Raw genomic sequence first — 27,257 nt, forward strand, 5'->3', positions numbered from 1 at the left:
AATAAATTCTTTTTTAAGAACGCATTTCTTCCTTTCGAGTATAAAATATTTACTTTGACTACTTTTTATATATTGCAGCTTCGACAAAATATAACTTTTGTCAAATTACAAATTTTTAGGCTGAATATGTTAGTGAATTTATGCACGTTGCCAACTCAGTAGTTTTTTCTCCCCTGCATTTAGGGGAAATCAGCAGGATGGAGGGAAATACAGGAGGAGAAATCGTTTATGAGGAAAATGTAATCTTCCCATATTGGTTAGTGGAGTTTCGGTGATGAATAGGAGTTAAAAGTCACAGCACTCATAAATGTTTTCGTGGCGAAAACGCTTCATCACATGATGCTTTTGCTCAACTGCTCACTCCGCCAGCGCCGTAAACTGAAAATTTCTTTCCCTGGATTGTCAAAAGACTAATATTTTTTATATATTAATTACACCTGGAATAAAACTAGGGGGAATTTGTTTCGGTTATTAGGGGGAACTCTGTTACGTTTTTATAAGTGTTTTTGCCAGGCCGGATGGCCGAGCGGTCAAGGTGGCAGCCTACCGCTCTGGGGGACCCGGGTTCGAATCCGAACGGGTCGAGAAATCCCCAGGAATTTTTTGGGGGGTGGTCCGTTCGGATATGTCGGGCCCCGTCCCTCACCACCCGGTCGTACCATTGTGGGCCTGGCCGAACCCATAATGGGCCTACTAATAGAGGCCCTCTTAGTGCCCACAGGGCGGAAAGAGTTTAAAAAAAAAGTGTTTTTGCCGCCACCATAGGATAATTTGTAACGTTTTCATGCCAATTCGGGAAAGTAGCCTCCAGATAAAGGTCGATCCCGCCGCAAGATTTGCTATTTCCTGTTGGTGTATGAAGGGACAGAAAGGAAGGACATTTTTAGACTTCGTCTATAAGAAATTTTGTAATTTTTCCAAATTTATCTGTTAAGTTTAGGGGAAATTTCAATCTTTCTGGGTTTTCATGAAAAGATTGGCAACTTTGATCATCGCTATGTTTGTAGTTTGTTTGTTTGTGTTACTTAAGTTATGGCAACGCAACACTTGGGTCATCTGTCTAGGGGAGATTCCTTCCGAGAGGTCTTTTTAAGGGTAACTAGCCCCTATTCAAGGGATACAGACGTGGAGAGAATCCGGAAAACTCCACGTGGCCAGCCCGTCCTGGCGAGGCGCGAACCTACGGCCGAACTCCCACAACACAACGAACAAAAGGTTAGTTCGTCTTAAGATACTTTTGCTATCCAGAATGATGGATATAGTGCACAATTTGTACACATCCCAATGGTGCAGTTTCTAAATATCAGCCTCTTGCACTTACTAACATGTTTTCTTTGTCTATTTTTGATGGACAAATGCAACGCTTCTTTCATTTTCCACAGTTATTAGCTCCTTATTATCTCATAGAAGGACTTTAACTTTTACACGAAACCATCGATGATTTCGGAAACCATCACAGAGCACAGCGCAAGGTCTCAGAATACGACGAGTGCAGTACATCAAAGATTACAAAAGGTGTATGCAGTTGACATTGTGAGTACATCTGGCGCATGCATGCACGACATGTATCGCCTACAATTCTTATTTGACTTTTTAAAATACAAATAGGAATATTTTTAGTAGAAGTGAACAAATCCGGACGTAATTGTTTCTTCTTCCACTCTCGACATTTAGAGGGTGTTTTCAGCAAACCCATTATAGGTTCGGCTAGGCCCAGGATGGAACAATCTGGTGGCAAGGAACGAGTCAGATATATCCAGACCACTCTCCGAAAAATTCCCGAGAGTTTTCGACCCATCCGAATTCCATTCCGGGTCTTTCAGAGCAATAGGCTGTCAACTTAACAGCTCGGCTTTACGGCTGATAATCGGGACGTGTGGCAACTTTTTCCTTAGGCAGTAAAACTTGGAGATTTTTAATGGCTATCCCTCACTCCTATCCACCCTTGTTGTGAACCCAGCCGAACTCACAAAGGGCACGGGAAGAACCCATATTAATGCCAACAAGGCAGAAATTTAAAAAAATAAGCACGATAAGCTGCACAGAGACAGAGCAAATCGATTGGAATTTTCACAGGAAATCATTTTCCATTCATTATTTGTTCACGAAAATTCCCGAGTTTCCTAATCCGACTTCTCGAAGCGGTAGGCACACACACACCAATGATTTTACCGTATAACAGGGACACTAAGGTTTCGGTCATCCGCCAAGGAAGGATATACCGGGTTAGACCACTGGCGGAAATTACTTAAGAAAGAACCCGGACACAAATCCTGACGACAAAAAAATCACCATTACGTCGGCGACACGCGGCGTAATTTAAAACGCAGCGTCGTCGACACGACCGAAGGACGTATTCGGGAATTACAATACGTAATTAAGCGTGGAAGGGTGACGTCAATAACATTCAACAGATGGCGCGACGGGTCGCGCGCGATAGAAAAATGTGCTTCCTGTTTCCGTGGCTGATTCCGTCCGAACGTTACTCCCGAGCGGTTCGCTCTTCGTCCCCCCTCCTTCGAATTAACGCGTCGCTCGACTTTTAAAACCGGAAGAGGTCCAACGTCCTCGGAAAGTCGCTTCTCGACCCCTTTTTCTATTCTCGTCCGACAATGACGTTACGCCGACGAAACGTCGAGGTCGTATCCGTTCGAAAATAATTCTCGGCCGTGCCGAGCCATTCGGTCGGTGGCCAGAAAAATAAATAAATTAGGAACCCTCTTTGGCTTTTCGGAAACCGCTTCGAAGTTGTCGACCGGATGCGGAAGGCGGTGGTCGTTAATTAACCGAGTTAGAATTTCTTGGCGATAAAATCGCTAGAAGCGACGAAAATCGCCGATTCCGGCTACTATTATTATTTATCTATTTATTGATTTTTTCTCCAGGAATTAACCGGAAGGTGTTATTTTTCTCGAACGTGTGACGGAAGTTGCGTAAACGGAAAGATATTTTTCGTAATTCGTCATTTTGTAATCGCTTCTTACGCGCGGTGATAAGAGAGAGAAACGCGGCGATAAATTCGTTAGAAAATGGCCAGCATTTCTGCAAAAGAATCGTTAGCATTTTATCTTCGTTTCGCCTCTTCGGCTCGTTCTCGGCTCACGCAAAAGAAAACGAAGGATGGAGGATTGTTTTATTTATAATTATCGCCTATCCGGGAACATCTCTCGCGCATTTCGATCGAGCGATAAGTCTCGCGAAACGAAAAAAACAAGTTTTCTTTAATAGCCTAGCGAATTCCTATCGTTCTCGACGTTTTAAAAATCGCATCGGCCGGTCTGGGAAGGGCCACATTTTCCGTTTATCTGGAATTTTTGTTACGCAAGAAGCAATTTTTGACTTCTAACGAAGATCGAGCCGAGCGACTTTACTTGTCGCCGCTGTTAGGTCCTGTTCGCGGAATGTTTTAATCGGTTAGTCATCGAGAAACTGGCCGAATTTCTAACGGAAGGCATTCTTTTTTTTTGTGTGTGAGGAAATTCCGTATTCTCGTCATTTTCGGTTTCCTTTTCTCGCCATCTCGTTGGCTTACATTCAAACTTTAAAAATGGATGCGGGTTCGACGACCGTTTCCGGTTAGCCGATGACCGGAAGCGAGTGGCTCGTTTTACAGATCGATACGGGAAAAGGAAAAAAAGAAAAATTTTAATTGTAACGTTTAATTAAAGTCGGAGAAATGTGCGAAAAGTGTCAACGTTTCCCGGGGCGAGTGGGTGACCTTATCGTCGACGCGCGTGCACCGACGGCGACGTTTTTCCTTTCCGCGAAAAATGACTAAACGGCTTATCCGTATATATCCTGACCGCGACTTTAGGAATGTAAGAGAGGAAAAAACAAAAAAAAAAAAATAACTGAATAATTAAATGGTTTCTGGTGGCGTTAATCGATACCCGGTCCGTTATTTACTGCGTATTGACAAATGCGTGCGGCGACCACGTGACGGGAAGTTACGTCATCCGGATTCCCGAAATGGGAAAAAAGTCGTAATACTTCTCCCTCCTTTTATCATAAAATTACTTCTGTCGTCGAGTGAAGAAATAATAAAATCACCGTCGACGAATTTAAGGCGAGTTAAATTTTTGCCAAACGACATATCAGTCAGAAGCACTTCCTATTATCTGCTGTTGGGTTGGTCGCCTTTAGTCTCCGCAAGAAAAGATGGATTTAAGTGTTCGTAGAAGAATTTTAAGTATTTTATCGTGTTGACGTTAAGTCTCTTAGTCTCCGTTAATGATTTGAACTTAGAATTATCGCGGTAGTGGCGAGTTTTTATAGGAAAAAACGTTATGAAATGATTTGATATTAGGCCTAGCTGCTGACTGACTAATCTTGCTTTGGGTTGGGATTTGTTATTTTTCGACGACCTCAAAACTTGGCCTTCGACTCGTATTCGTGAGTATTTCACGAGATAATTGGTAAATTTACTTAATTTTCTCTCTTTATAATACATTGTTTTTTTTTTTTTACAGTGATTTAAAAATCTAGAATCCGTTTTCTTGTGGTGTGTGTGTGTGTGTCAAAGGAAGGTAATAATCCCCCTAGCGGCGCCCTCGGAAACCGAGATGAGAGAGTTCAAAGTGGTGGTCCTGGGAAGCGGAGGAGTGGGCAAGAGCGCCCTGACGGTCCAGTTTGTCTCCGGCATGTTCATGGAGAAGTACGATCCCACCATAGAGGACTTCTACCGCAAGGAGATCGAAGTGGATTCGGCGCCCTGCGTCTTGGAGATACTGGACACCGCGGGTACCGAACAGTTTGCCTCCATGAGAGATCTCTACATCAAGAATGGCCAGGGTTTCGTGGTCGTCTACAGCATCACGAATCACCAGACGTTCCAGGACATCAAAAACATGAAGGAACAGATCATGCGCGTGAAGAACACGGATCGCGTGCCGATTTTACTAGTCGGAAATAAGATGGATCTGGACAATCTGAGAGAGGTCACCCCCGTGGAAGGAATGGGGTTGGCACAGTTGTGGGGCTGCCCCTTCATGGAATCTTCTGCCAAAAATAAGTGCAATGTTAACGAGGTTTTTGCCGAAATAGTCCGAGAAATGAATTACACACCGACTAAAGAAAAACAGAATTACTGCTGCTGTTCGGTTCTCTGATAACGGTAAGTGTTATATTGTAGTTTTTATTTTTTGATATAAAATCGTACGATAATAAGAAACTCGTTTTAAAAAAAGTCGGCAAATTGTATACCGAGTGTCGTTTTTAAATTTATTATTTATTCCGATTTATTCGATTGATATAAATAGAAGAATTATAAAATCGACGTATAATTCGGAAAGATATCGACAAGAAAGTTTTGCTCGATTGTTCTTGAAATTATTAATTCATTTGAATATGATAATGTAATTTTGATATTTCAAAACAGCCTATGTGATGAGATTGCAGTTTTCTAAAACATTTATCGTACTTAAATGAAGAATGAGAATGATAAACAAAATACAAATACCTCGGTCTTTAGCTTTTCGAGAGATAAGAGCCGAAGATGAATCATAACATGATTGATGTAAGACTGAAGTATAGACTCAACATAACCTATGCTTTATGATAATTTTCTTTAGATTGGAATTGTTCAATTATTTAATTGTTTTGCATAAAGTAAGGGGGAAAAAGATTAATATATATAAATAAACAATTAAACATAGAAAATGGCAGAAAAACAAACAACAACAAACAAATAAAATTGTTAGAAAATAGTTCTTTGTGCTGTTTGTATGTAAGGGTAAAATAATGAATGAATCACTACAATCGTAAACAATGAGTTAATGTTTCCTTGCTACATAAAGAAACAAATGAAATCATCTATAAAGCATAGAAACTTTACAGATGCATTTTATTTATATATAAAAGTAAATGTTGATGGGCTGTCAGTAAGAACTGATGAATCTGATAAGTGTGTGAGCGTGTCTTTTAACGAATAAATCATAATTGTCTAAGAGTTTATTATGTGCTAATTACGACATTTTAAAACTTTTATTATTGTTTAAGGTTCTTAATTAATGTATCATTAGTTCATTACTGCTACTTACTAGGTTGTTTGCTCTAGTGTAGTTATATACATAAAAAAGGGGAGAGGAAAAAACTAATTTTTACATCTAATTATGATATTTGTTAAGTCTTTTAAGTATTTGATTATTATAATTTCGATAATACATAAATTTTACTCATAATTTTAGCATTTGTAAATTATATTATAAAATATATTAAGTTAATGTTGAAATTAATGATTTTAGAATGCATTATTTATGTCTGTCAGGTTTGAATTAGAATGTAAAGAGTGGGGGATCTCTAACCTATGGCTAAAAGGCCAAATATGCCTCCCGAAGCATATTTATCCAGTCCTCGTGGCTCATTTTACCATAAATGTTCGAACTAGCTCACTATAAACTTTTGAAAAGCTAACTAGAATTTACAAACCTTCCTCTAAATGATTTTTATAAAAACCTAGTAAAGAAAAGATCTTGTTAAATGTTTACAAATCTCCTTCAGAGGAGAATTTTAAGTCTTAAGTAGTTTTTGCTTCTATGTAACTTTGTAAACAAACTTTTACAAAATATAATACAGTATATAAAATCAAAATATTGAACATTACCATTCAATGAATATCTAGGTGAGATTTTAATAATGTGTACTACAAAATATATTCCCAATTTTGATGACTATCTTTCGAAAAAGAAGTTGCATTGATTTATGTTCATTGTAATTCAGAATTTAAAAAGTCTTAATCTTTGACTATATGTTTTGTATATTACCCCTAGCTTTCTTTTGTGGGGCACCTGGCTCTTAGGAAAATCTTTGGTATAGATATTAAATACACTGGACCCCCGTATAATGCATTATACTAGTCAATATTTATAAAATGTGTTTCTAACTTATTGGCTGTTTTGTCATTAGGCCACACTCAAAGTTTACACAACGTACATAACACATGGTTTGTATAATGCAGTTTTCTGTAATTTGGAATGTATTGCCTGTGTTGTACAGGGGTTCTCTTTATTACATTTGGAAGATATTTGAGGATTGTTTTTTCCTTAACAGTTTATGAAAACATTTAAAATTTAATATCTCTCATTGTAAATGTTCTATATTTTATAGAGGATCATAATTGGAGTTTTCAGTTGTCAATATATAGGAAATGCCATATTCAAGTATAGAACTATAGGCTAACATTTGATCTGTTGCAAATGAAAGTGGTTTAAGTCTATTTTTAAATTGAGATATTTAAGGATTGCATTTGTATTGATTCAAGAATATCAATAACTGGTAATATGTTGATATTATGTTTTTCTGCTTTTAAATATCTTATGTTTTATAAAAAGATCACATAGAATTCTAACTAATGTCATCATTAACTCAATTTTTTTTAACAGACTTAAACCACTCTCATTTGCAATGGCTCGTTTATTTTGTTACCTTATAAACATGAAGGTAAAAGTTAAAAAGTTCAAATTAGTATATAGAATGCATTTTAAAATTATACTGAAAATATCATACGTCGTACTGTACAAATTAAAAAATAAAATTGTATTGCTTAGAACAATGTACTAAGCCAAACAATTGCCATTAATAAATAATCAGACTATTATTATGCTATGTTTAATAATTAGATACTAAGTATTTGGTACTAGAGATAGACATTAGGCACCATCTCTTATCTACCTCTAGTACCTAATTACTTAGTATCTAATTATTAAATATAGCATAATAATAACCTGATTATTAATGGTGATCGTCTGGCTTAGTACCGAAACATCAGGCTTTAGGATGATGATATATATTAGATGAATATCTTTTTAATATAGCTTTGAAGAAATTTTCATTTTAAAAGATTAAAGTATTAATATTTCAATGACAACATGGAATATTTTAAATTGTTGTGATATTGTGAAATCTGTTCAATATATCAATTTAATTATTCCAATAATTGTTTCAACAATTATAAAAAATGAAAGATGAAATCAGTATTTACAATGTATATAATAAGGTTTTCATTTTAAGAAAATTAACTACATAAAATTAAATATACTAAAACCTCACTTATGTGGCCGGTTTTGAGGTATACGATTTCTTGTCACAGAGTTTAGTTTGGTTTAGAGTGCTTTAAACAATGCATTGAATTTAGGAACATGGGATTTTCCTGTCTGTTGGCCATGTAAATGGGGATCAATGTCATTTTAGGATGCTTTTATCTTGGCTACTCAAGTGAGGTGGCCAGTGACCACCAAGATAGAGTTTGATTTATATCAAAAACTTATTCAGTTCTACAAGGGAATTTTATGGGTGGCCACAAAGTGAGATTTTACTTTAATTATGGAATATATAATACCAGGTGTTTAAATTCTTGTCTTACCATTGATTAAATTTTTAAATATTATATATATTTATTTAATCTTCATATACTAGATGATTGTAATTAAAGTACTAATATCTTTATTCAATGCTGCCTGGAGAGCAATTTATTAGCCCAAATACAACCAAATCTGGAATAGTGACATTTTATAAGTAAAAAAACATTTTTGTAAAAAAAATTAGGAGTGAAACTCTCCACTATGGCAATTTTGGCAGTGCTTATGCCATACAGAGAGATATATTAGTGATACAAGGGATACTGTAATGTGGTTCCTATTCTGGTGTAAAATCTGAAGGTTATGAACAGTGTGTTCAATGGCCAATTAACAGCAATTCCTTTGTTCTGCTTCTCATGTGCAATGTGATAATGTCTTTTATGGGTGCTAGATTTGCAGCATGTCCTTGATAAACCATACTTTTCACAATGAAAAATCTAAAAAACAAAGTAGCCAGATTGTAGGAAATGTATGACTCATCACTTATCAGGGCAGAGTCTACTGGGTAATATGTTCAATTATGAAGATGATTCATCTTACATGCCAATGGTTAACTCAAGGCATTGTAGTTGCAGTATAACAAAAGTGTTGAGCACATCTCAGTATTTCTGTGCCATTGCAGAGCATGCTTTCTTTGAATCTGTTGAAAAACATGAAGTTTTTCCATGACCTAGATACGACAATTAGAGGTGTTTACTGTTCCACTGAGGTGAAAATGTCCCTTGTTACCCCAAGGATCTTCCACAACCTTGACATATCCTTGGTGTAAATTTTTACAATGCAAAATGCCCAAAGTACGGTTGCAGCATTACCATTGTTTTCCATTGTCAGAATATTATCATTGCCAGGAAATACGTTTATGAAGTTGTTTTACAACCATTTCAAAACAAACGAAGCTGTGTTATAAAACAAGGTAATTGTTATCATAATGATCAGAGTGACATTCAATAGCTGTAGCCATTTTTACACTAAAAACTTAACTGTAACATGTGTACTTATGCAAAAGAAATTGCTTGTTTACTGTTTTTGGTTCCAAAGGCAATGAGTTGTATTAATTTTTTAATGGAAATATCTTTTGCATGTCTTGAAAGGTTACCATTCTAGATTTAGTTGCATTTGGGCTCTTAAATGTATTTCTAGGCAGTGTTGAGTAGGGATATTTTAATTATGATCACTCAGTGTGTATGTATATACAGTTGTGATGACATATAATGAGATTGGTTATTATGAAATATCAGTTAACAAGAAGTTCTCTCTGTCCCATTGAATCTCCAATTTTAAACTTATGCTAAAATGTTTAGATGTTACAATGTACAATTCCTGGCAAAACGTATTTGAACATGATATAGAAAATAAAATTATTTAGTTTGAGCTTTTGAGCTCATTTTACAAAAAAATAAAAGTGTAATGTTCAAAACAAAAATGTACATTTTATTCATTGGGTTAAGTCTTTATCACTTTAATTTCAAATGAACCATTTTTCCAAAAAAAATTTTTTACATAAGGCAGTATTGGAAAAAAGTATCTAAATCAGTGTTTCTCAACCTTTTCAGAATGATCATCCCTCCTCTATAAGTATTGGATCATAATATCGCACCATTCTTTTTAAAATTTATCAAATATTATTTTATGTCTTGCATTTTATATTTCATGTTGTATGTTATATTTAAAAAATCATACATTATATTTATTTATTCAAAATACAAATTTCACAAAAATAACTTACAACTCTAAAATTGACATCTAAAGATAAATAATTATTAACCTTTCAGCAGTGGGAGAGTCAGGTATGGTTCTATCCCTTAGTAGTGGAGAATATACCCGAAAAATTTTTAAAGTATTTTTTCACGCAATTTTTCTCATTTCCGTTTTAGAAAAAGTATTTGTAAACAGTTATGTCTAGTAAAGAAAAGTCTTTTTTTATTGTTACATAATTCATTTTTTATGTGAATTTTTTTTTGCGGTAGTTTTTGGCTAGATTTTGGTGATACCCCCAAAAGAATTTAACGTATATATACGTCCCTCACCACTGCCACATGATCGCCCTCGACGTATATATACGTCCCTCACTGCTGAGTGGTTAACATGGTCCTCATGGCTGATGAAGTTGAGTCAACTTGTTTATACAGTAGAGAGTCGTAAATCGGCACCCCGGTAACAGAATCGCCGGTATTCGGCACGATTTTCAGTCGGACTGTATCGTGCTGAATTGAACGTTTTTGATACTAAATTTACTTCTAAAGTATAATTTTCATGTTTTTATATTCTTCAATATATTTATTTTGTTGATACAAAATAAAGAAATAATTTTTAATGATACAATAGCCTTCATTACTATTATAAAAATTTTCGTTAGGCTTAAAATCGACGAAAATTCAACACAAAGCGACACGCAAAGGAGAAAAATTCAACGCAAAGCGACACGCAACGGAGAAAAATTTGAACATCAGACAGGTTAATATATTTTTTCGTACATAGACCGTAATCGGAACAAATCCCTAATCTGAACAACCCCAGTCCCCAATTGATTCCGATTTTCGGTTCTCTACTGTATTTGGACAACTGAAGAACAGTGCTAAGTCCTTTTTCTATGAGATAAGAAGTTGGAAATGCCATAATTAGCAATTTGATTTTATTCCATAGCATTTAAACTCATTTCTATTTTTCATCCAAAATCTTTCATATTATCTTGCATGTATAAAGTTTTGGCTTCAACATTGTTTTACATGTCTGTCAACCTTTCTTGCAAATGTGTGGGATCGTATTTACATCTTCATTAAAAGTGTTAAAGAACTTAGAGGTCAATATAACTATAAAACGCCAAGAAAAATGTGTTATACACTCGAATATGAAACACAAACAAATCAATAGATATTTTCTTTGCCAAAATAAAAACCACTGAAGAAATGTGGCACTCTGAATACCACTCTACAATAATTGTAATTACATCTAATCAACACAACACTAGTGTTTACTAAGCCTAAAATACATCTAATCAAATTCATAATGCATGTGATGTTGCGATGGACTATTGATAGCTTAATTGATTGCTTGACTAGCCTTGTCGATCAAGCCAGTTATCACTAACACGTCACAGTATTATATTCAATAGAAACTTGGTTAGCATTAGATACAGTAAGACCCTGCTTAACGCGGGGATGCTTTTCTAGACAACAAAGTGCTAAACAAAACAGCGTTAAACGAGGTCATTTTAACATAGAGTAAATAGGGAAAGGGGGACACGCAACCAAAAATAAATAAATTTTACTTTAATTTTAAGTTATTTTTATATTAATTTGTATAATAATATATGTTAAATAACACAAACATATGCACACAGAAATGTAAAGTTCATTTTTTGTGATGAAGGCCCTCACTTTTCTGAAATTCTTGTTTTTTTGCAATAAATTTGTGTAGTTTCATTTGTCACTTTTTTCTTTCCAAGCAAATGTCTGTAGCAGAAGGTCACATCCAAAATGCTTCATTTTGCTTTTGCCTCCTTTCAAAATCTGAATCATTCACTACAATTTGATCAATGATTTCGGTTATCATTATCAAACTTCTACTAAGGAAATCTGTAGAGAAATTTTTTGGGTTCTTCATTTTCAGAATCTTTATTTTCCAGTTCTACACGAATTCCTTGTTCTGCCAGTTCTTGAAGGTCGTCGTTGGTAAGGCTCTCACCAGAAACTGTAGTAACTCCCTAATATCCTGCTCGTCTACATCTCCTAGTCCTGCTGTATCGATTAGGTTGAGTTTGGTCAACCTAATGATACAGCAATAGGCTCTTCTCGTTGAAAATTCTTGGATACCGTCAGCCATAACTTCTTCCCCACTTCGTGCATTTATCAATTAATTCTTGCCAAATGAAACCGATATTGCCTATGGCATTCACGATGTTATATTTTTTCCAAAACTGCACCAAACAAACATAGATTTAAAGAAAGTATACCTTTTTGCCAACTTTTGCTGATTGGTTCATGTTTGTAAATAATCACATTATATACGAATCAATGAAATGTCGCAATAATTTAAATCAGCATAAATTTTGAGCTTTTTTTAAGGCTTCGAGCAGACCGCGTTACGTGGAATCAGCGTTAAGCGGGGTCTTACTGTATATGTAATTACTATTATATAGAGTGGCTTTTAGTTACTAGAGGCCCCCCCTTATAGCTGAGCCAGATTGCAAAAATAAAAATGTTATTCATTCATTGCTGAATCACCAAGCAAACTTTCAGTTCACTCCAAAATTTAAATTAGAGCTTATTGCCCTTAAAACATAATAAATGTCCACAAGGAACGATATCATCCATGTGGAGAAATGCTGGTTTAAATTTAAGATTTTGAGCATTCTAATTTTAATGGAAGACACCATTAGCTTTATGAGGTTTGTTTGCATCGTTTTCTAAGTGAACACTGATATTTTACCCTGTCTTTGCTTAAATAATGGTCTAAGTTAAAGAATTTAGAAAATGATGTGAGAAAACAAATTATAAAGCTGTTACAAGATGGCAAAGAATCAAACAAGTTGCAATGTGTGTTAGTGTATTGTTAAGAACTGTAAATTGTACATAGAAAAAGTTTAAAGACACAGTAGACATAAAAAGTCATGTTAGAAGTGGTTGTCATAAAAAACCAGCAAAGCTGGAGATTATCTGTTGAAAAAAAAAATGTTTAAAAAATTGAAAAATGTCTTTCAAACAATTAAATTTGTAATGGAAGAAAAATAAACCAAATGTTTGTGACAGAACAGTAAAAAATAGACTGAATGGCATGGGATTTTCATTTTGTAAAGCCAGAACAAAATCCTTTCTGACGAAGAAACAAAAAACAACTGTTTAATATAGACAAGACAGCACAAAAATCAGACTGTAGAAGACTGGGAAAGGTTATTTTTTCAGATGAGAACTGTGTGTGTGTTTGGTATATGCAGGATGATGCAGAAAAATTCATTTGGAGATAGGCAGAGGAGAAATTTAAGGAAGACTACCTGATTAGGAACACTAAGTTTCTGAAAACTTTAATGATTTGGGGCTACATGTCAGCTATTGGATCTGGAACGTATTCTTAATGAGGCTGTAACAGCGGAAAGGTATGAAGAACTTTTAAAATTGTTTCTTATTCCAACAATCGAAGATCACTTTGATGACACTGATGATGCTACATGCCATTGAGCCAAATGAATAAAAGAATTTTTGAAGTTTAAGATCATTAAAAAACATTCATCTGGCCTGCAAAAAGCCCAGATTTAAACCCTATTGAAAATTTATGGACAAAGTTGGAAATGCTGGTTGACGAAAGGACGTCGGCTAATAAAGAGGAATTTAAAGAAACCATTAAAATTAGCTGGAATAAAACTTCAGAAACTTGCAATAAATTAATTTTGACAATGCAAAGGTGCTAAAAGCTGTAATAAGATAAAGAGGAAGACAATTATATACATATGCACAATGGCCAATTTTTGCAGAAATTTCAAGTAAAGAAAGGCCTCTGATTTCAACTTCAAAATTATAGCCACTCCACATGTAAAAGTATCTTTTTCTTGTGGAGTGGCTATAATTTTGAAGTTGAAATGCTCTGAATTGAGTCTGCTCTGTTTTCTGGAAAAATTTTTGTCATCATTATTCTTATTTTTATTATTTATGGCAGTATTTTATGTCTGTATAGTAACACTTCCAACTGACAGTACAGAAAAAGAAACATTAATTTTAAGTAATTTGGTATTAGAGGCAGGCATTAGGCACCATCTCTTGCTAAATTTAATAATAATTATTATTTTTTCTTTGTTTTTGATTTCACCCCCCCTTTCTTTTGTTCTATCATTTTTGAACCATAATTTGAATTTTTTCTATACTTATTCGTCTACTGAAACATTCTATATTAAAAATTCCTAGGCAACATTTGTTTTTGGGAAGTGGTGTTTTTTTATTTTATCGATTTAGGACTATACCCTAGAAGTCCACTGAATGATGCTCCCAAGAGGTTGAAAGCATTTTGGTGTTAGTTTCAACTGAAGTTAGTGTTTTTATATTATATATATATATTTTTGAGATAGACTGTATTAGTTCGATATAAGTTTTTAGTCTGTTATTTTCTGTTAACTAGTAATAAATAACTATAAACCTGCTGGCCTTATTGTTATGATTACAGATTCATCACACATCATTCCGATTTTTATTCATTAATGCAATGAAAAGTAAACAGAAGTGACAGCTGATTTATTCTTAAGTATTACAATTACATCTAAAAAATGTACAGAGAGATGATTCCTTTGTTCTTGCTTTAGAGTCAAGTCATACTAGTTGTTAATTGCATTTAGAGAAATCCTTATGATCAAGAATAAAAGATATCAAAAACTGATGACAAGTATTGTTTGGTTGCATGGTAATGCACATTCACATGTTACTAAGGTTAGCTTGGATCAGATCATAATGGAAAACTGGAGGGTTCCCTGCAAATTTTTTAAGAACCTTTTACCTGTCAGAGATTTACTATTAAACCTCAATATCAATATTAATAACTAAAAATTTATTTTAAATTCAAATTGAGATGGTATGTTAAACAATCTTAAAAGGTAGATTTGTACAGTTTATATGTAAAATTTTGTCCAGGGAATTGAAAAAAATCAGAAATAATTCCATTGTCTGATAAGTTGGCATATTCAATAATCTGGCACCACGTCATTTCTGACGTGGTGCCAGATTATCGAACAGAATGTCACTGAAGTTGAGTTTGTGTTAATTAACTTAATGAAAGATATTTGTAAAAATCATTAGGGAATGTTTTGTTTAAAACCATACATATACAGTAGAGCATCGATTATCCGACCCCTGATTAACCGACCGCGTTCTAGTCGGCAAATTCAAATGTCCGCTAGTGATGTGGTGCTACAATATTTGGTTACGTCTTGGCTACTTTAATATTATTTTTGTTAAATTTTTGCATGTTTTAGCTGGCAGCACTGGCTCGACCATGAAAGGGAGGCTAGTATTTAAACCAGACCTAATACACTATACTAATAATTTATTTTTTCATACTTTTCGTTTATCCGACTTTTCAGTTATCCAACCAACCCGAGTCCCCAGTTGAGTCGGATAATCGATGCTCTACTGTATTTCCTTTATGCTGGCTCTCCACTTAGTGTGATTGCATCACCGTCACCCAATGATTCATAAAATGACGTAATCACTATTATACATGCCTTTACATTTTGTGCAAAATGGAAAGCAGTTTGCAATAAAGTATGGGAATTATTTTAAAATGTCAGCAAAACTTTCAACTTTAAATTTAAAAACATAAATCTTTATTTGGTATTTACTTTTTTAATCTCATATTTGCTATTTTTTGCATCTTTTTGAAATTTTCACACCACATTGTATGTAGTGCTAAGGATGATGGGTAAAAATATGATATCATGTACACTTGGAATTATGGATGCTGCATGCCGGATGATTCTAACCAGAGGGCAATTTTATTGCACACGAGCAGAGGCAATTGAATCACTTCAGAATTGCACTAAGTGAAGAGCCAGCATTAGGTGGTTGAAGAATTTGGGTCTGCTTGGACTTAGTTATTTCGTTTCTAGTAATTACTCTACAGACTTGTTTTTGTGTGTCAACCAGTTTCATTTAACTGAAATGATATCTGTTAGTATTTTTGTGTTCTTTTGTGAACTTTAACAGAAACAGCTTGTCCAGTTGTTTATCATTTTGGTCAAAGCTTGGCCAGCTCTAGGGTATGTGGCAAACCTAGGTCTGTTTGGTTTTCAGCATCTAATGATTTAAATTTGTTTTAAAAAATAATAAATATGATGTCTTTTTGATTATGGTTTTTTGGGGACATTTTTTGTACCAATAACACTTCTACTATCTAGTCCTCTTTAATACTATTAATTTTTTTACAGTATTGATACCCCATCCCCCAAAGCCATTGTACCTCTTGTACCTAAGCCTAGAGCTGTCTCGGTCAAAGAAAGTAATAGGTTAGAGATAATGCTGTTTGCTAATGGATAAACAAAGTGTTTCTTCAGAAACAATATAAACAGGAAGTGTTGGTTTAAAATACAGCCAGATAACAAGCTATATTTTATGTCATATTGTTAGCTAAACAAAAACACACCTTAGCTATCTGTAAAATAGTTTTAGATTAAGGCCTGCTACTGTAATGAAACAATAACAATATCAACTACATCTTTCAAATTCCAGTAGCTTAAAATTTATCCAGAGCAGGATTTTTGGCCATATATAAAGGTCCTCCTCGTTTCTTTCTTTTTAATAAACCATTTTAAATAATTATTTCAGATAGATGTTTTATACAACACACATTTTATTATTGTTGGCAACACATTAATTTTGTTATTTCAACTATGAAAACAATGGATATTCAAAATATTTAAATTAAAGCAGCATATACCTATCAATGAAGAAAAATATTGCACATTTGATTTGTCATTTGGAAATGTGCTTCTGCCTTGAGGTCCGCCACATTTAACTTATGACAAACCTCGAGGAAAACTAGAAGTGACCTGATAATACTATAATGATGCATTTAAAAATAAGAATTAGATCATGTTTTGCCTTATGAATGTATTGAAAAAAGATCTGTTACAAAAAGTATAGCTTTTCATCTGTTATTAAAAATTAGGATTTATATTTTTAATATGAAACAAATTAAATTTGTATACTTTCTTTACTGTTTCTCTAGTAATATATTAATAAAATTACTAATATAAATTTTTATCCTTATTGAATTGTTAAAAAAGTCAATAAGAATAAAACTTTCGGACAGCTGCTGCATACTTAAAGAATTTTATGTCTGTATTATTTTTTAAATCCTGTTTCATGTAAAAATAAGATAGATGAAATGTATATTGTATCTGATAGAACAAACTAAAATAAAATTTGGTGTTAAAGTAAGGTTAAAACTTGAAAAAGATAAGAATGTTACACACTAAGATTTACAATAGCTGAAACAGGAGACAACTGTCTTTTGGTGTTACTTTAACGAATAAAAACACACAATGACAACAAAAAGCAAGCACTTTCAATAAATAAATTTACAATTGTCTAGCACAAGATATAACTGAAATACGAATAAGTACAAACTTTCTAGAATATCAATAAGAACATTAAACAAATTTCTTTTTCTTTTATTTATTTTGTGTTTGTCTTTTTATTCATTAAAGTGACATTTAAATGACAGTTGTCTTCTGGTTTATGTGTAGATTAAACTTTAATATAAATAAATGATTATTTTTATAATTCTGTTTTAATCGTATTTTGACACCAAAAATAGCCGATTTTTTTTATTTTTGCTATATTTCGTAGTTATAATCCGTTCGCAGCACAAAATAAAATATTTCCATTGTTATAATAAATACTGACATTTTGCATTTTTCTAATAATAATTTAACTGTAAAGCATATCTGTTTTTTTGTTTGTGAAGGTTTCAGATTACTTTAAATATATTATAATTAACATTTGATAATAGGAATGATCTTGTTGTTTCAAATTACATAAACAAAATTATGGAATTACAAGATTATTTTTCACAACTTAATTTCATTAAATATTAATAACCAAATGTTTAAACAAAAATAGAAAATATATATGGTTTAATGTTATAAGTTTTTGTGCTGCTTATAAAGGTTATTTGTTGAGTTTAGGATGTTTAATTTGTCATAAGTTATCAACACAAGTAGTGAGACTGTTTTCATTTCCAAATAGACTTAGTCATTTATTAACTTTATCTATTCAGAAACGAGATATAATTGAGTAAATCATTGTTTGTTTTTAATATCTGTTAGTTTACTTAAAGTGAGGAAAGTATAAATTTATTGTTTGTAAGTATTTGTTGATTGGGAAGTAGACCTTCAAATAGCAACAATCTTGACATGGTTGTCTTTGGTAGTTATGTCCAAAAGTCGAAACACTGCATCCTTTTTCGAGGAGTCAGTTCTGTTTATCAAGCTTTTTCTGGTTCTTCACGACTCATAATAGATAAAATATTTACAAAATTTCCTTAAATTTTAATAGTAACAGAGGAGTAACATTCATGGCTTCTTCTAACAGATATATAAAACTTTCAATAAAATAAATATAAAACTGGCACCAACTTATAGAAACTTACAAAAAAGAATCCGAGAATCCGGCAGACTAAACCTGGTGTAAACAAACAACCAGATAAATACAATACTACTGACGTCGTTTACAAAATACCTTGCACATGCAAACCACCAAAAGCATACATTGGAGAAACAAAATAAAGATTGGAGACAAGATTAAAAGAACACATTGCGGATTTAAAATATAATAGAATCAACTCTGTTTTTTACAAACATTGCACAACTCATAACTACAGAATAGATAAAACTGATGTTGTAATAGTACACAAAGAAAAAAAATTGGTACAAAAGAAAATTTAAAGAAAGCTACGGAATTACTACAGACAAAAACAATATTAACAAGAACCTAAGCATAGAAATTCATAAAAGCTGGTTACAACTATTAAAATAGAATATCTTAAAGAGAATATTTATACAGTTGTAGGCGTGGCTGTGCGCGGCATTCTGGGGGAGAGAAGTTACACATTGCGAGACATGCGGGGGAAGCAGTCAAGTTAGCAGGGAGGGGAAGGTAGGTGGGAAGACGTAGTACGGATGGTGCCGGACAGATGTCCACCAGATACAACACATGTTTATTATGTAACAGACTGAAGAGAGGCGAAAGCCCGAAACACGTCTCTATCAGTAAGGGTTATGGATTAAATTGATGAATTATTTGCCAAGTGTCTATAAATTCACCAAGTCGTGACATTGAACCAAACAAAACAAAAAAAAGTAACAGATGAATTAACATCTTAAGTAGGTTATGGTGCTCTAGGCCAGAGCTTCTTAAAGTAGGGCAGCACAGGATTCAAGTCTTCAGGCAATCTGGGAACAAAAATAGGGTTTGCAGGGTTATACTGTACATGAAAAAGTTTGAGTCACTGTCTGTTTATATGTCAGTAATTTATATAGTAGGTTAGCCATAGTATACTGTCTTGTATGTGTGTGATGTTTTAAAATTGAAGGAGAATTAATGGAAATTATCTACCTGTGTTTAAAAACACGTTATTCAACAAATGATATATTTATGATATTCTCATATTAAAAGAGCCATATGAGTATACATTTTTTTGACATCTATATTCTTGGACAAGAAATTACTAAAATCAATATACTATCTATTATGTGTGTCATATTGCTTTGATGTTTCATCAGACACCTAAAAGCTTTTTCAGTTTTTAGACTGCTCATTAGAAGGATTCATGAATACTGTACTTTTGGTCTAGACATGCACAATGAACTAAAATGTATTAAGAGTATTGCTACGGATTATAGCTTTCACCCCAAGATATACAGAACTAATTGCAACTTATGTAAACACGAGAAGCATAGAATTATAAACCATACAGTTTTTAAGACTTCTATTCATCAAATTCAAAGTAGTATTATATAGGAGTGCACTAGTATATGGATCTTCAACCTATGGTTTCCAAAGCCAATTTATTCAGCCTCCATAGCTTGTTTTCACCATGCTTTGTCATCGTTTGAACTAGTTCAAGGCATGTACTCTTTTGAGAAATCAACCGTTAATAGAAATAATAGACCTTGCTGCAAATGATTTTTATAAAAATCTATTTTAAGAAGAAAGCTTGTTAAATTTTTTGAAATCTCTGCTAGAAGAGAATTTTAAGACTTAAAATTCTTAAGTTTAAATTTTAACTCAAGTTTTCATGGGGGATATTTTCTGGTTTTTTTTCCTTATGTTCTGTTCCAAATACACCTTTTCAAAAGTAAAATATAGTATGTACTGATTGGATAGTATTCCTCTGAACTTTGAAACTCTTCCTTGTAATTCCAGCCTTTTATTTTTCTGACAAACAATTTTTTTTATAGTATTTGTGAGACTGTCAAGCAGGCACTCATTAAGTTTTGCATCAGTTTTTATTTTCAAAAGGTGAGAGTATAATAGCAAAGGTAGAGAGTGGGCAGACGATGTCTGATGTTGCTGGGCAGAATGGCTCGAACAGGTCTACAGTAGGGCGCAGTTCAATCTTATCTAAGAAAGATACAGTATAATCAAGAAGACTCAAGCAGCTAAAGAAGTAAATAAAATCACATCTGAAAAATAAATAACAGTGAAGAGCTCATAATGGAACCTGAAACTGATGTGACAACAGAAGAATACCAAGAACTCTTAAATGAAGAACACCAAAAAACTCAGTGAGATATGTTTTCTTCTGAAAAAGAGAATTAATGCCAATATCTGCTATTAAAGATCTTTTGAAGAAATGGGTGGATGTCAGAACAACGGTCTTAGAATGGCATCCAAATCAGGTTCAGGTTAATAGGCTTGGGGATCTCTACAATTACAATGCTATTAATCACTTTTGAAAAATCCTGGAGAAAGAAAAGCAATCAACATTAGAAAGATTCTTTATCCCACGGAAAAAACACGACTAATAAAAATGCAAGACTGTATATACTGTATGTATTTTTATTATTACATATAAATAAACATAGTAAGAAAGTATATATTTTTTATTTTTTGGAGTCTCCAGAACCAATTAATCAAATTCCCATAAAAACCTATGGTAAATCGATCAATAATTGGTTAACAAAGAATTCGGATAGCAAACAAAGTCTTGGAACAGATTATGTTCGTTAACCGATCATCCACTGTATTTAAAAAATGGAACGAACAGGTTTTACAGGCCCATGTAATTTTCAAATTCTTGAGTTTTTGAGAGGGCCATGGTTATGGTCCTACCTGATATACTGCTTTGTAATACTTTGTAGCATTCAAACACTTTAGCATAGGTTCAATATTAGGTGATTAAAGGTAATTTGTAACAACCAATTTTTAATACGCGTGCTTGACCATATAGAGCAAAAGCTGATGACGACTTCACTAAAGCCAAAAACATTTCTTTAGTAATAGACTTTTGGTTGGTTACCTTAATTAAGGAGGCAGTACTGTTTGTTTTCTATTCCAATAATTTTTACAAGTTTTGATAAATAAAAATTATGTATGAACTTGATATTAACTTGTTTTCTTTTAGGTCATAAATAATTGAATTCAAAATAGTTTCTCTGTTATATATATCTGTCCAAACGGAACCTGAATAAAACAAAAACCTGCCTAAGCATAAAAATTCATCAGAAAGGAGCAATTTCCTATGTAAAAAACTTGTTCAAAACAAAAATCTGCCTAATCAGGAAAAAATATTTAGTATTGTGTGATTCAAATTTACGTAAGCTTTACTGTATTTACATAAGCAAATACAGTATATACATACTTCAGATATTCTAAACATGCTATTTATTAGGCCTCAATTTGAAAAATTGTAGACCTATAAAGTATGATTGTCATCCATCCATCTTTCCTTAATCTCAAGAATGAAGTTAGACAGATGAAATCCAAGACCAGATATTGAAACCTTAGGGGCAGGAGGCCCCGATTAACTATATCCAAACTTCTGATGCAAAACGGAAGTCACATAATCTCAATTTAAAACTTCTTCCTCAAAAGCAGTTAGTTGATAACTGTCATGACTGTTATTAAAGGAAAGGTATGATGTACAGGGGCAAGATGTTACAGTACTAATATGAGGTGGTGAGCATATATTTTAAATTAGATTAAAAATGTGATTAAAAATTGCAGCCCAGCATTGTGACGATGTCACAATAAATAATTGCGCGATCCAGCATGGAAATTCATATTCGGAGAAACCTTGTTACTTTTTGTTTTAAATTTTAATATTTTCTAGAATTATTCTCACAGTTTTATTATATATAATTTTGTTTTTCTTGAATATGATTATGTCGACGTAGAGGATTATTTAAATAAAAACAAAATCCAATAAAAGACATTGCAATATTTTAATTAAGTCATAATAGTTTTAATCATTTTCAAGACTCATTTCCTTAATAAATATGGAAATATTTATTTAATTAAAGAATTCGTCGAAGATTATTAAAGCATACATAATTAATCGGTGTTTTTAAAAATACGTCATATGAAATAGAATCGAAAGTATTTGTTTGTGTATTCATCTGTATTTGTGACGAAGTATATTTTTGTATATTTATATAAGTCCACAAAGAGTTACAGGATAATTAACGTAGGCATTTTCTTTTGCAAGTTTAGTTTAGACTTACAAATTTAAAAAATGAGCCTAAAATTGCTGTTTAAATTATTCAGAACTTCTTACACGCGAATATTTTGCACAAATAGTTTCTAAACTGAGAAAGGTGTTATATCAACTAATAAATATTCCACTAATTAAATCCAAATGATCTGCCAAAATTAATTAAGTCAGGTTACGAATGGTTGTTGTTATATAAATATTCCACAGTTTTGTTTTGAATTGTTTATGCAACAATATACCGTTCTTAATCTTTGTTTGTTCATATAATGAGACATTTATAAATATATCAAATAGCAGAAATAAAGAAAAAATGTTTCTGTGCTTTTGTTATGGCATTCTTTTATGATATATAGAAAATACAAAAATCCAAACAAACAATAACTGTCAATTTTTGTATTTATTGAAATTAATATCTTTAAAGCAAACATTAAATAAAATCATTTGAATTAAGAAGATAAAAAAAATCATTATTAGTAAATGTAAAATAACTATTTATTTATATGAAATCACAAATTGTTACCAACACTGGCCGTATTATCATTTTTTGAGAATTATTTTGCTTTCGTTGCAGAGAAATTAGGCGTGGTACAAATTGGCATTATGATAGAATTTTGTAACACTAGTTCATATCATACACTTTTATACTATCACAAAATAGTAGCTACATATACTTTTCGGTATTTTCACATTCCTAATGCAAATTTGTTTTCATAATCCATTGCATTTTTCACTTTATAAAGACTGGGTTAAAATACAACATGGCCACTGATATGTATCATACCTCCAAATAGCGAACACCTCTAAATAACAGACAAACTTCTCGGTCCAGGTGGTGTCTGCTATTCGGAGGTTATACTGTATATGGATTTGTACAGGACTCTTCAGAAGTCTGATCTCTTTAAAGAAGGACAAAAGGCATCCGAAGGAGAGGTAGCAGACACCACTAGTAATGAAGAAAGAACCCAAAGGAATAAGGGCTGCCTAAATAAAGATTCGGGCAGCCTTATTCCTTTGGGTTCAACTCTCATTTGAGAGTTGTGCACTCAAAAATGAGATGCAGAAAACTCATCTAGTAAAGTCACAAAAGGCCAAGGAGGAACGTTTCATTTGACACAAATGTCCATGAAAGTGATTTAAAACCTGTCAGTGCTGATCAGAAAGCAAATGCAGTTTTTGAAAAAGCAAGAAAGTCCATGGTTTGCACAAAAGACAGGTTAGGCAAAACTTGTCTTATTCTGCTTTAAGCAATGTTCTCCCATTGTGTTAAATGACTAGAAATAGTCCAATCTTTGACAGCTCAAAAATGATGAAAATAAATATCAAGAGCTGGTTCAGACACAATAAAACAATGATAAATATTTTACTTTGGCAAATCAGCACTTTAAATTGCCAACAATTCCTTTAGCCCTGCTGCTCATAAGAGAAAAAAGATTATTTTGGACAGCCATTTCAGATAAATGCAAACGGTATTCCAGTGTTAAGCGAACTACCAAGATTCAAGTGCCTTTGAGGCAGCTGACTGTCAGGAAGAAAAAATATAGACAGTACTAATAAGAGTATCTACTCAAAGTAGTGCAAATTCTGCACCTCAGGGAAGATATACTGCACCTCTAGTCTTTTATGTAGAAAAACCAGTATTTGAAAGATATTAAGAGTACAGTACATCTAAATAATTATTAATCCGAACTCGTGCCATAATTAATTGGGCAATTATTATGCTGTAATTAATAATTAGAAACTAAGTAATTTGGTACTAGATGTAAAAGTTAGGCACCATCTTTTATTTAAATTAATAATTATAATAATTTATTAAATAATTACTACACCTAGTACCAAATTACTTAGCTTCTAATTATTAATTGTAGCATAATAGTAGCCCGATTAATTACGGCGAGAGTTTGGAATAGTAATTAATTGTTAGATATGTAAATGATGCTGTTATACTATGGCACAATCCCAAATGTTGTAATGACGTTCTCTAAAATTACAGTGGGGAATGAAGTTACAACAACCCAAATGTGGATTCTATTAATTACCCAGATATTAACAACTTTAAATTACTTGAAACAACTATTGTACTTACTCTGTTTGGACAGTATCAAATGTCCAAAACATGTTGGGTGGCAAAATTTAGTCAGGTTTATGCCAGATTAATTTGTTACAGTAGTTTAATAAATTTCATTTATCTTCTTTTTCTAAAATATCAAATGTGATGTTTGTTTATGGGATAAGTAAGTAAACTGAATTTATGTATAGGTTGACTGACCATCACTAATCTGGCATCATCGAGACCTACAGGGTGATTTTTGCTGGCTTACTGATGGTTAGGTTAGAATATATTTAACCCAATGAGTAATTATCTCATTCTACGTTTGAAATACCCTGTAAATCAGTACAAGTTGGTTAATAAAGAAAATGCAAAAATTAAATGAAAAATTCTTATCAAATTGTCATACATTTGGCAATATGGATCACCACAAACAGTAGCTGCAGATTGGTGTGGCAACATAAATAATTTGAAATTACACTAGATGAAATTAGTGATGGTCAACCTATACAGTACGTGAGATGTACAATAGATAAGTACTTAGAAAAAAATTTTAGTTATATACTATTTATAGAGAACAATATATTTTTACTAAAAGAGTTTTTTCAAATATATTTAACAATTTTAATCAGAAGTTTTTGATTTGCTTTGTTCTGAAGAATTATTTATTTATTTATTTCAGGTGTATTTGCAAAACTAAGAGGACATTTTTCATTTCTTCATCTATTCAAGGATGATATGGAACTATACATCTGTCTTTACATCATGAAGTTATGTAGTGATAATGGCTTGTCAGAGGTGCTTCAGGAATCTTCCCCTCATGACAGGGTATAACTACATTAAAATTTAAAATTTTCTGGAAAACATCATGTCATATTTATCACTTTTGAGATGAGAGTTCCTACACGTGACCAGTACATGGATTAAATTCTGTGGGAACGGACCGATGGCAGCAGCATCTTTTTCTGTAAGTGTTTGTGAATTTAAACCGGATGCTTCAATCTCAGAGCCCCTTGGACCTATGCCTCGAATCGCCGGGACCTGTTTGTTTCCGGCAGTTCGATGGGATCTCATCTCGTCATCGGTCGATAAATTTTTAAAAAATAGCAATCTGTAACCAAAGTTAGATACCTCAAATTTATCTTAGGCCACAATAAGAGAAAGGCCACAAATGAATCACTATGCCAAAATATATATATTTGTGATTTGATATCGTGTTTTGTCCGTGAATTTCTATTCTGTAGTCCAGCACTTATGTATTTGGAATGCTTCCAAAAAGTTTAGATTAGCTGATAATTCTAAAAAATATCTATATCTTAATCCATATCTCAACCTATCCAATCATAATAATAATAATAATAATAATATTTAGAACAAATTAATTTAATATTCAGTTAGTATAATCGGTATTACTTTTTTAGATATCGTGTTTGTCCATTTAATAATGAGGGAATAGATTTGTATTTTACAGAAGTCATCCAGAATTATATATAAATACATATATACATATATAATATAACAGTTTGAAATTATGATGTTATTTATATAAAATATTTTCATTTATAGCAATTATTTCCATGAGATTTTATTATCACTCGAGGAATTTTTTGATTTTGAAATGTATACATTTATTTTGAAAGTTGACCAAGTTGCGTCTAGGCAGTTTAACCAGGCAAAAGTTGCACGCGTAAATAATTTTCTTTTCGGGTGAAAATGTTCGAATCAAGCTTTAAATTTATATGTCTTTTGTAGCGAAACTGCAGCGTTCGTAGCAATACGAGAGCGTCGTGCATTGCAACTTCCTTTCTATGAATCCAGAAACTCATCCGTGTCTGATTTTTTTTAACTAAAGTACAATTCTCACAGAGACTTTAATCTTAGATGAGGGAACACAATCTCAAAGTTAATCACCAAGTGCATTCATGGTGATTTCAGACATACGAATACTTGGTGCCTTAAAAGTGGAGATACCTAAGGCATCTCGGAAAAATTATCATCCAAAATGAATTTTTTTTTAATCGGATTTTATAAAATTTTGTCGTCACAGAAAAGCTTATTTTGATGTAAACGACATATCTGCCGTAGCATTAGCGAGCTTTCTATTAAAAAGTATTTTGCTATGTCGACTTGGAACGACGATGACCGCAGGGTTTGCATCATCGGTAACGTTCTCCCGTATCATCTTTTCAGTGCAAATTGCCACGACGTGATTATATCATGCAACATATTGAAGTATACTATGGACGCAAACCCTGTCACCCGTCGTACCAGTACCAGTACCGATTGGTCAGACGGTATTGTCGTCGTCGTCGTCAAATAGGTTGGTTTTAAAATAGTTAAAGATTGCTTTTGTTGGTAAACTTCATTCCATCTAAACGTAACGGACGGTCACGGGTGGCAACTTCTGCGTTCCGCCAACACACGGAGGAGGCAAGGACCGTCCGCGACAAAAGGGAAGAGTTGCCACTCTGAGGTCACGTTCAACTTGCATATAAAAATGATGTGAAGTAAGATGTTGCAATATCTGTGAATTTGTAATAAATATTTTATAATAAAACTTCAGCTGTATCTTAAAATTTTCATGTATCATTTGTTTTTTAAAAGTGATTAAAATACATACAGAGCTTTACAAATTTATAGCATACTATTTAGTCATACTAGTT

At 33.0% G+C, this 27,257-nt stretch overlaps 1 protein-coding gene across 3 annotated transcripts; it reads left to right on the forward strand.

Moving 5' to 3' along the window:
* Positions 1–4,013: 4,013 nt before the first annotated feature.
* Positions 4,014–27,170, forward strand: Rap2l (Ras-associated protein 2-like). Of its 3 annotated transcripts, none has more exons than XM_067266151.1 (3): positions 4,014–4,392; positions 4,523–5,113; positions 25,277–27,170. In XM_067266151.1, the coding sequence occupies exon 2, from the start codon at positions 4,563–4,565 to the stop codon at positions 5,106–5,108; it is 546 nt and encodes a 181-aa protein (XP_067122252.1). In that variant the 5' UTR covers positions 4,014–4,392; positions 4,523–4,562; the 3' UTR covers positions 5,109–5,113; positions 25,277–27,170. The 3 variants fall into 3 exon arrangements, with proteins under 3 accessions (XP_067122252.1, XP_067122251.1, XP_067122250.1); XM_067266150.1 differs by having other exon boundaries at positions 4,015–4,392; positions 4,470–5,113; XM_067266149.1 differs by having other exon boundaries at positions 4,017–4,392; positions 4,486–5,113.
* The last annotated feature ends 87 nt before the right edge of the window (positions 27,171–27,257 follow it).

This window comes from Centruroides vittatus, unplaced genomic scaffold (assembly GCF_030686945.1).
Source record: "Centruroides vittatus isolate TY-2023 unplaced genomic scaffold, ASM3068694v2 contig_2682, whole genome shotgun sequence".
Lineage (NCBI taxonomy): Eukaryota > Metazoa > Arthropoda > Arachnida > Scorpiones > Buthidae > Centruroides > Centruroides vittatus.